This window comes from Apteryx rowi, unplaced genomic scaffold, assembly GCF_003343035.1.
Source record: "Apteryx rowi isolate R43461 unplaced genomic scaffold, aptRow1 scaffold_30, whole genome shotgun sequence".
Classification (NCBI taxonomy): Eukaryota; Metazoa; Chordata; class Aves; order Apterygiformes; family Apterygidae; genus Apteryx; species Apteryx rowi.
The window spans coordinates 4,072,520-4,083,463 of NW_020449419.1; the positions used below are offsets into that span (position 1 = coordinate 4,072,520).

At 50.3% G+C, this 10,944-nt stretch overlaps 2 protein-coding genes across 2 annotated transcripts in view; both read left to right on the plus strand.

Annotated features, from left to right (window-relative positions):
• The first annotated feature begins 456 nt into the window (after window positions 1-456).
• LOC112968069 (adipogenesis regulatory factor-like) lies at window positions 457-3,968 on the plus strand. The gene is made up of 3 exons (XM_026069900.1): window positions 457-517; window positions 2,395-2,457; window positions 3,862-3,968. Exons 1-3 carry the CDS (start codon window positions 457-459, stop codon window positions 3,966-3,968), a joined length of 231 nt encoding a protein of 76 aa, XP_025925685.1.
• Window positions 3,969-10,043: 6,075 nt separating this feature from the next.
• Window positions 10,044-10,944, plus strand: part of LOC112968109 (adipogenesis regulatory factor-like) — a 4,084-nt gene continuing 3,183 nt past the window's right edge. Inside the window, exon 1 of the mRNA XM_026069975.1 lies at window positions 10,044-10,157. Within this exon, the coding sequence (XP_025925760.1) occupies window positions 10,088-10,157 (70 nt within the window). The 5' untranslated portion in view covers window positions 10,044-10,087. The remainder of the gene's footprint in view (window positions 10,158-10,944) is intronic.

A 10,944-nucleotide genomic window follows, 5' to 3' on the forward strand; every position in this document is an offset into this window, starting at 1 on the left:
GAATGAAAATTCAGCCTGCCAGGTACTGTTTTTAGAATTTACTTCAGTAGTTTTCAGATCTCTTTATAAAGCTTAGTTCAGTGGTTTTATCTGTTTACATATTTCTGTTGTGGTGGAACAGTTGTTTTTTTTTGTGGTTTTGATTTAAAAGAAAACTTATAAGCAAAGATAAGCAAAGACAATGCAAATCTTAAATGCAATGAAGCAGAAATCACTACCTGGACGCACCTTCTTATTGGGAAGGGTAAGTAAGTCGCTTTTCTGTTTACTTTTTCAGTTCTTCATTCCTCAAATTCACACTCCACCCATGGCACCAATTACCCCCCAAAGCATCTGCAGGTCTCCTGGCACCTGTATAAAAACAGGAGAGGTCAGGGCACCCCTCACACAGTGTGCTCTGCATTGCCAGGTGTTTTAGCTGAAGCAGAGGACGGTTAAAAGGTGTCAAAAGCAACCATGTCGAGTAAGAGCTTCCAGGGACTGAAGCAACAGGCAGAAGGTGCAGCAAAAGATGCTGGTAAGGAAGATTAAATATTGTTGTATATATTTAGGGGGGGGGGGGGGAAATCAGTCGCTGCTTTTGCTTAGGCAGACCAAAATCTGAGTTGCACTGACTTCAGTGGGGCTACTTTGTCTTCAGTTAGCAGCAGCCGCGATTTGAGGCTGGAAAATACAAATCTTGAGAAGGATGTTTGGGCAGGGCAGGCGGTGGTCTCCCACGCAGGGCCTCCTGCAGGCAGCCAGCGCCCGCCGCCCGCCCTGCTGGTCCCCTCAGTGCTGGCAGGGCACAGCTTCTCCTTTCCCACCCGTCCCGGGGGCCACGCGTGGGCCCTTGCCTGGAGAAGACCCCGACTAGGACYGAGGCCCCCGTCCTGCCACGGACCTTGGCTCAGCGCCGGCAGCTGCCTTCACCCGTGCGGAGCTCGTTCAGTGATCGCCGAACGCAGCTCAGCCTTGATAGCTCCCAAACCAACGGTTCTTTAAACTTAGTCTTTTTAAAGTATTGGGGCCTTTTTTGACAGTAACAACCTTTTACATTTGGCAATCCATATATTTGACTTTTTGTTCTTAAAGATTATTGTGGGTTTTTTTCATGCCGTGCAATATTTTTTTAGACTGTTCTCCTTTTAAGAAGTTGGATTGAACCTTTGATTAACGTGTTTACTGCTTGACCTGAATAGCAATGCCTTCCTGTAGTAACTATTGATTAAAATGGACTGTTTATAATAAGTAATACAAGTATATTTCTATTGTGTTCTTCCCTATCACTGATCACCAGATTTTGCAGGGCTTAAAAAAACCTGAGCATACAGGAAACTAATTTTTCAATGCAAGGTATAATAGCTTTTCCTTTAAATGAAAAATTTCAAGATATGTGTAATTTACTCAAGCATTCTATAATATATTCCTTACAATGCTTGTGTGCAGATCATTCCTAGCAGGCATTAACTTGTCTTGGATGCAGTATGCTTAGATGCTTAGGCTGCTTAGATTTCTGATCCTTTCCAAACACTTTGTTGTATAGCTGAAGGATGTGAGTAACCTCACTGATTTCTTTGGAGCTGCTGCAAGTTTCCATACATCTAGGACCAAATATGTAGTAGACCCAGAACCATGACAGTAATCCTTTCTGAAAAACAAAATAGCCCTTGTTACATCCTGAATGTGTTCATGCCATTGAGGGGTCACTTCAGAGCTGTTCCTCTAGCAAAAATAATAGAATGACTGTCACTCTTTCATAAGCTATGAAACATCTCACRTTTTAAGTGGCATCTCATACTTATTAGTACTTGATATTCTGGAGTTGATCCATTATGGTCTTAGCTTCTCTTTCTCTGAAAATCTATTTAGATCTTCTTTGTAAAATCTCCCATTTTCCTGTCCTAATCTGTTTAATGCACCTTCTTCTATTTTGAAAAAGGCACTACTCCAAATGGCCTACAAAGAAGATGCATGCTAGATGGCTAAACATCTCCAAACGAAATAAGCTATATAAATCAATAAAAACAAGTGTAGTATAAAATAACCAATCTGCAGCTATATGTCATTATTAAAACTGGCTGCTGATCTTTGCTTTTTTATCTCCTTCCTTTTTTTTTTTTTTTTTTGGTCTTCTTACCTGTCAGCAATGTGCCCAGCTGACTGTAGGTGCTATATAAATGCTAATCTCATAGCAAGCTGCTCTGGCAATATCATGCTTCATAGGGAGCCCAGGAGCAAACTGCACAGCCTTAGCCTAGTCTATAACAGCCTCCTGCCTTGCCAGGGCCTTCTACAAGCATGCAGAAAAGCCTGTTGACATGAGGAATTCATATGAGTTTATAGCACTTAATCAGAGGGAAGGAGAGGATAAATGTGAACAGATGAAAATGGATTTTTTGTCTTTAATTACAGCAAATACATTGGGACAGGCTGCTGAGGATGCAATCAACCAGGTTACAGATGCAAGCCAGAAAGGTATGAGAAATTATGTTCAAATCAACAAGAGATCGAGCAACTTAATGCAAACAAGTAGCAGACAGTTCTCGTTTCCCCTTTCTCCCTTGCGTGTTCTTGGGTTGAACGTCCACTGGTTTTAGTGACAAACTTTGGCCTTTCACAAAACTCACAGAAAAGGATATCAGGATCTGCTCTTTGGTTGCTCCATGCCTTCAGTGGCAGATGTACTGCAACAGCTGACCCCCCCTGACATTTCTCATGCATTATGCTCAACGTCATGCTCGGATTTTGGCTTCCTTTATGGAAGAGCTCTTGGAATGGTGCAGGCAAAACTTTGCTCTTCTTTCTTGAAGATTAAGTAAACATGTGCTACATCTTGATTTCTCCAGCTCTGAGGGCAGGAGTCCACCAGCTTTAACCCCGTGTCCGCCCTATGCGCCTGCTGAGGCAGCAGCTGAGGCCAATCATTAATGATGCCGGAAGCTATAAAGGTGTTGTGAAGAAAGTTTGGGGGTTTCATTTCTGATGACTGGGAACTGGCAAGTTAAATTAAAAACTCAGCTCAGTTCTCACTCGATTTTAATCGTTTCCTAAGAACAAGGGGAGAGTTAAAACTTTGGGGTCTAAAATGTTGAATGAAAGCCAGAATATAACGGCAGGATCTCCTCAAAGGAGATGCCTCTCCAAATTCATGGATGTGACAAGCAGGAAAGGCTTTCACATTCATTAACCCTAGATGAGGAAGGATTTTGCAAAACTGCCAAAATATAGCAGAGATCCCAGGGAAGAGAGAAGGAGAAAGGGAGAGGGTGCGTGGGTTTGTGCCTGCCGCCTCTCCCGGGCGCCGCTGCCCTGGTTCCCCCTCCGGCACCGGGCACCCCTGCAAGCGCGGGGAAGCCCAGCTGCTCCGGCCTCGCCGCTCCGCAGAGCCTCGCGGCCCCTCGGCCTGGCGGTGCCTCAAATGTGCGAACTCGAGAGAAGGCGACAGAGGAGACGGCGTCTCTTCGCCTGCCCTGCCGCGCTGACGGGGTTGTCCTTCCCAGCCGTCCCAGGCCTCACAACGCTTCTAAGCCCGGAGCACCTTCCTCCGTCGGCCGGCCTGCGCTTACCCCCATGCTAACCTCGTCCAGTGCCAGGGCCTTCATCAGCCTTGTCCTGTTATTCGTCTAGTAACGCCTCACCTCAGGACCCAGTGTTTCCGAGGAACCGCTCCTCTTTAACAGTGCCCTACAGCTCCTGCTGAGCATGTGCTGCCAAGCCCCAGCAAAAACCAGTTGCAGAGAACCTCTTTAAGCCATATCCCTATATTTTTATAGGGAAAATCGAGTCATTTTCACACCTCCCCTTTCCATCGTAAATATTAAACCGTGTTGCATTTTTCAAGTTTTTTGCTTAGCTGTTACATTTTTCCCTCTCTTTCAGCTATTGATCAGGCTTGCAAGACAGCTCAAGAYGGTGTAGAAAAAGCAACTGGACAAGCTGCAGAAGCAGTGTCTGGCTTTGGGAAAAAATGGGGATTTAAGAAATGATACTACCTTAAGCAAACAGTATTGTATGTAAAATGCATCTTTGTTCTGCAATTCCCTATGCCTTTGTGTAGAAAAAGGAAAGCTGTTTGAGATATGGATAGCTTTCTCTCTCTCCAAATACAATATTTTAAGGCAGAATGCCCTCCTTATCCTTCATGTAGCAAAAACACGTATTTTAGCACATCTTGTTTCATCTGTTCATAATGTTCTGTTCAAAATGGATCGTAAGTCCTCAGCAATGTTATTGCCCTGCTCTTTCAACAGCGCAATAATTATTGCCACATTCATTGAGTATACTTACAGAAATACTGAAGCTAGTAATATTCCAGCACACCAGAACATTCATATTATGAAACTAAGCTTTCTTCCAGTAATCAGAAGTTGTTAGTGTTATATTTCATGTCAATTGTTCATTTATTCCATTATGTTGTATTTCTACGTTAAATAAAAGATAAAGTAATATTTCCCCCCTCTCCCCCACTGGATATATATCACCTTGTTAGGTACTCTTGTTGTTATRTTGGGCTTTCAGTAAAGGGTCTCATAATGTCTCGCAAGTCTCTTGTGCTTTTTGATTCAAAGTCCAGCGAGGTCAGTAACCATCAGGTAAGGTAGGTGAACACTGAGTCCATTTAGCAGCTAAACAGACATACGGCAAAGAGCAGCGCAGCGCTCCGGAGGAAGGCCATGGCATCTGGAAGTGAAGGAGACTTTTGGTGTCCACCGCCTCGGCCTTGCTGTCACATCTGTTGCCAGTCTAGATTTCTGGCTCCTATAGGCCACAAGAAATCTTCTGTTAACTCCCACGGGAACAAAATGAGACCCTCGGTGCACACTGGCAGTGATAACACTAAACACAGGCTAGCAATCAGTACCAGTGATATGAGAAAGCACTATACAGCACTTCTTAATTTCTTTAAWCATGCATGAGCTGAAGTTTCTGGTTGTTGCTTGTAGGCAACCCAGGATATGCTATACAGCAGTTAGGCGCTTGCAAAGGCGCTTAAGGACAGTGTCTGCGCTAGAGAGGAAAGTGGGCAATCTTCTTGCCTAGGAGATGGAAATATTTGTTTAGATTGCTGCTTGCTGGGCAATCAGAGACTGGCTGCTGTCAAACAGGACGCTCAGGTAGCGTTTCCTTTGTCAACAAAAAGCACTAATACCCACTTATTTACAGTAAGTGCTCTTAGCTTTGCCTTTGGATGTTTCTCATTGCTAGGCAATATTGCCTTTTTTTTTTCTGGTTCAAAGCCTTTCCAGCCAGCTCTCAATAAAAAGCTAATCTGGGTCTTACAAAAGGAAAATCAAAAAATAACCCAAAGTGTCTGGATGTAATGAAGCAGGGCAATCCAGGCCAATTTTAGGTATTGCTGTTTCGCACCTGTTGACCAAGAGATGTGATTGACTCAATTTTTTTGGAAGCTGTGTGTACTAATCCTTGTTAATGCAGCCCTAGGACAGACTGACTCACCGCCGAACCCGAAGAACACCACCGTCTGCAATCTCCACAAGGGCTGCGTGGACTAAAAACCTTTAGAGGAACCTATCTGTAATACATCACCTGTGAGTAAACATAGTACAGGGCCTTGCACAGAGTGTCCCGATGCAATGTCCCCTGTCATTTAAAGCTTTAAAAGCCTAAATATTTACCCAAGTACAAGCTCACAGAAAAAGCACTACACTATTGCACTCTCAGTTACTGGGCAGCACTCAATAGTACTTAATTATTTAGTACTTTCCATGGTTACTTCCCAGATGGTTAAACCCTCAGCGGCTGAATCCCTGAGGCTGGGAATTCAGGTGCCGGTGTTGTGTTTGGGGCTTCTGTGCTGCGGATGGTAGGGGTTATACGCCAGTCTTACAATATGTCCTTTTTTTTCCCCTTTTTTTTTTGCAAAGCATTTCTTGGTTCGTATTGCAAAAGAATTGAGCAGAGGTGTTTCTCCCCTGGTAAAACCAGTGACCCCCTCAAAGGGCCGGCTCCGCGGCGCTGCTGGGGCGCGCGGCCCGGGCGCTGGGGCGCAGCTTGTAGGCTGCCTCACTGCGGCTGCAGGGCACAGCTTCAGCGCGGGCACAGCGGTTTTCACCGCCCGGCGCCCTCGCCTGCAGCGCCTGGCGCCAGCCGGGGAGGGCCGGGGCAAAGGCACCCGAGCATCCGCTGGTCGCGGCCTCCAGTTCCCTAATATTTGCGGCTGGGAGCGCCCCTGCTGCCGGCAGCCCAGCCGGSGGCTTCCCGCGCCTCCGCCAGCGGCTGCCGATGGGGAGCGGATCCGGCCTTTCAGCTTTCACGGCAGCCCTGTTTTTTCTAAAGATTGTGTCCTCATTTGCCATTTACAGTAACGCTAGGGTGAAACAGAGCCTATGGTTTTACGTGACAACACTTCAGAACTGAGTCTAGTATCTATAGCCAACACTATTCTTAATACCTTTTTCCAAATTCATTCTTATTAGACACAGAATTATGCAATTTGTGGAGTCTTCTCTGTGACAGAAATAAACTCATCTTTTTAACAGTTTTTTCTTTTTAACCAGCTTTGCATTTCCTCAGTGCAGTTGCGATTCACAGCGTTTGCTTGCAGCTTCCCCGTTCAGCCACAGCGTGGAGCAGAAGTCCAAAAGCACCACCACAGCCCGGCCCGTACAGCGGGCGGCCGCGAGCAGCAGCATCCTTGTCGCGCGGGACCGGGACCGGGACCGGGACCGGGACAGGGCCAGGCTCTGGCAGTGCCGGCGCCTCAGGCTGGCAGCAGGGAAAATCCGGGTAGACCGAAGCCCTCAGAAATGACCTGACGTGAATGGTTTTCAGTTTGCTCACAAGCCTTGTGGTAGGAGATGTTTCTCCTAATTTTTTGCGTTTGGAAGAGCCCCCTCAGCCCTGGCACATGCTGCAGCGTGCCTGGCTGTGGTGTGTGAACACGCACACACACACCACGCACGCACACACACACCACACACCACGCACACCCCACGCACACCCCACGCCTCTTAGCTTCCCCTTCGCCTTCAGATAGGAAGCTGCCAGGGATTTCATCCAAGCCATCTACTCTTAAGAGCGGCTACTGCTTCCTACTTAGCGACAGTTCTTACTTCTTTTCTTCTTCCCATTACAGCTCTCCGAGCTGCTCTAGGCAATTGCAGCTTTTCCTTCGAAGTTTTCCAGCCCTCACGTTTGATTTTAAAGCTCGGAAGGCAGAGCTGACTGGGAAAGCTGGGCAGCGTGTAAAAGAAACATTTTCCTCCGCAGCTTGACTTACTCCGCGTGCAGAGAGGACTGCAGTGTTAAATATTCACCAAGCTTCGCTAAAAAAAGCTGTTCTCGGGTCTCTCCTGCTGCGCTTGGCCCGAGCAGCCCCCTYGGGCCGGCCRGCACAAACTYGCGCTGCCTCAGTTTCCCYGYGGCTCCCGCTGGCGCCTTGCTGCTTCAACCCCACTTCCCACCCCCCGCGCAGCTCGCTAGGCACCGGCGAGCCGGGGTCTCGCGTGCGTCAGGACCGACCCCGCGGCCGTCGTTCCCTCCCCAGCCCTCGCCTGCCGGCGGTCGCCCTGTGGCGGCAGCGCTCAGCGCCCCAGGCGCGACACCAAGAAACCCGGGGGCGATGATCCCGCCATCTCCGTGCACCCCCGGCACGTGCTCAGGGGAAAGCTGCCGCGGTGGCCACRCGCTCGGGCGGGTTTGTGCTGTTGCATTGCAACCTGCAAAAATGTTGGATAAACCAATCGCTCTGTCTCTGCTCCAYGCGGCCAAGAGCGGCAGCAGGAGACGTGGTTTCGGGAGCGCCAGCGAGGCCGACCCCCGCCAGCAGCCCGCTCCCCCGGTGCCCACCACCGCTGGGCTGGCAGCAGGTGCATCCCGCTTGCCCCCTCGCTGCCCCCAAGCTCGTCTAATCTCTTTCTGAGGCTGCCGGCAGGGCCCAGCCGCCGACAGCAGCGAAGGTTGCGGCTGCCGCACGACGAGGACCTTCCCCTGCCGCCTCGAGCTGGCTGCCGGCAGCTGCGCCCTGTGGGGGATAACGGGGCCGGGGCGGAGGCGGCCGTCGCGGGAGCCGCCTGCACCTGGGCCGGGGCCGGCGGCCACAAAGCAGCCTGGGAAGGGGGCCCACAGGGGCCCTGCCACCACCACTACTACTACCATCATCACCATCATCATCATCACCATCACCACCACCACCACCACCATCATCATCACCACTGCCAGCAGCAGGTGTGGCAGCAGGTAGGAGCAGGGGCGCGGGGCGGCAGCGTCTGCAAACCTCTGTATATCTTTGTTTGTCTTCTGTGTTTGTAGCCTGTACGATATCTGGAAGTAGGTGCTTTTTGTGTTTGAAAACTGCGGTGTGTTTTAACGTTGTGAATCCTGTGAGGCAAACGCCGTCTCTTCTCTGCACGCGGGTAATGTCGTAGCGGTGTCRTCTCTAGCTTTGTGCCTCACCGCGCACTTGGGTCACCTCGGCGCAATGCGATTAGGGTCTCTGCCTGTAGCTCAACTTACGTTGCTCGGCTTCGCTCGCGAGCCGAGGCGTCGGCGCCGTTCCCGTGCCGGTGCGCGGCTGCGGGGAAGTCCCTCGCCGCCGGCCGTGGGGCGGCTCTTGGCGGCCCCTCTGGAAGGCGGGAAGGAGGCTGCGGGCAGCGTGGGCCCCTGCCCAGGGCGGGCGCCGGCGGGGCCGGGCGAGGAAGCGGCCGTTTGCCGCAAGCAAGCCCCGCCGCGGGCGGCTGGGAGCGCCGCGGGGAGCAGCGGGTCGACGCTTACCGCCCGGCCGCTGCGTTTCCGGGCGTCGAGTGCCGCTCTGCGTCACGTGGAGCAGCTCAGCTTTTCTCTGCTGTGTCTCTGGCTGCTTCCCAGCTTTGCCAAAGGCTCGAGGCTTGACGTTAAGTAAGACTTAAATTGAAAACCGAAATCTTTACTTTTCTTCTTTTTTTTTTCTTAACCATATATGGAATAGTCTGCTTTAAAAAATGGTGAGCGATCCTTTCCTCTCTTGTCAGAAGGTAAAACGGTGTAGAAAAGCCCTCCTGCCTCCCCCAGCCCCGCGTTGCGCTTGGCTGGCGCGCAGCAGAGCTTCGTGGCCAGCCAGCAACTGCGACGGCTGGAAGAAGAGAGGCTTTTGGCTGAAAGGCTGGGAGGGCAGCGCGAGGAGCCGCCGCCGCTCACGCGAAAGGGCCAGGACAAGCAGGGGCATTTCTAGAGCGAGCGGGCGACACGTGTAACCAGCCCTTTGCTCTGAGGCCGGCCGGGCGTTCTTCGGCTCTCTCTTCTTTTTGGCCGAGTACGCCGTTACCCCTGAAGGCAGCCGGCGCGCTGGCCCCGAGGCGCGCCGCGAACGGGACGTCGCCGCGAGCAGCTCCCGCGGCCGTGGGCCCGGGCCGGGGTCGGGGCGGAGGGAAGGGCACGACCCGGCTCTTGCCYGGCTCCTGCGCCGGCTGCTGGAAACGGGGTTAAAACATGAGCCAGCTGCGCCGTGGGTTTGGCTTCCTCCCTCCGCGCCACAGGACTGTCAGTGGGTTACTTACTGGTTAAAAGGCGGAGGATGAACCCCCCCACCCCGTTTCTTTTTTTAACTACAAACTTTGAGTCCGACTGGGAAGGGGAAAAAAAAAAAAAAGAATTTGGGCAAGAATCCTCTGCAACTGGATACTTTTCTATGTAAGGTTTTGAAATGCCAGAGTTAATTTAGGCAATTCTTGGACGTTTTGCGGTGCGATGTTGTTCTGCCCGGGTTAGCGTGGGCTGCGCTGCCTGGACCCGCTCCCGCGGCTCCTGCTTGCRGAGGTTTCCTCAGGGCAGCCCGGGAACGCGCGCTGTTTACCAACTCCTCAGYATGGGAAAAAACAAAGCTTTTATTCCAAAAGCTATGGAAAACTTCTGCTGATTAAATCCACGCCCTCTCTCTGGGGAGGAAAACATAATAAACACGAATGTCTCATCACCCTTTTGTGCTTCGTATATTAATCACCCAACAAGGGCTCCTGGCCTTTCCCTGTTCCCGTTCGCGTTTGCCCTGTAACTCCGGGGAGGAGTTCAGCTTTCTCTATAAAAAGCTGCACTTTGGAGAACATCGTAACAGACCAAATTTAGGATCCGCTCGCCCGTCGTCTGCTGGGAGAGAAGGCAGAAAGCAACCATGTTTGGGATTGGGAAGAAGCTCGCCGAGGAAGCGACTCAGCAAGCTGAGCATAAAGCGCAGGCGGCAGGTAAATACACGTCGCTGCTTTTCCTCATCAGGCGTCCGTTCAGGCGTTCAGAAAGCACAGGCTCTGCTCCAGCCCCAGCAGGCTTCTGTCCGGCAGCTTGGAGCACGTCGCTCTTGTGCGTAAACTCTGCTTTATAGCTGCTCTCCTCCAAAGTGTGGCCAGTGCGTCTTGCAAGCGTCAAACCCTCTAATGCTATAGTAAAGGAGGGACCAATGTTAACCTCTAGTTTCCCACTCTGGCTTCTGCTGTGGGGTGTCTAGGTGATGCGGGAAGAGACGAGAGGTCAGCAGAAAGCTGAGAGGGGAGGTGAGCCTGAACATATATTCAGCCTCCTCTCTCAGATATATATATATATATATATATATAAATATATATATATATAAATATATATATATATATAAAAAAAATAAAAATACATATATACCAAATACAAAATTATATCTACGAATAGAAGCAGTCATGGTAATTATGAGCATTTGTAACAGCGGAATCAGTTCTCCGAAGTCCTCCACCAGCTCAGACCTGCGCAAGCCTGTCCTGTACAGGTAGCTCCGATTTGCTGTTAGCGCTGCAGCCCAACCAGTATTTGGAGCYGCTTATCCCACCGAAAGCCTAAGCGTAGCCATGGGGGCTCTGTGTGCTCCAGGCTCCCTCCTGCTGAGGCACTTTGAGAATCTGTCCTGAATTTAAATAACATGCCTTTCAGATGAGCCATTGCTAACGAAGCTTTAACACAAACAGAGATTTTTTTTTTTTTTTTTTAACTGATGCGATTCCTGAAACATCT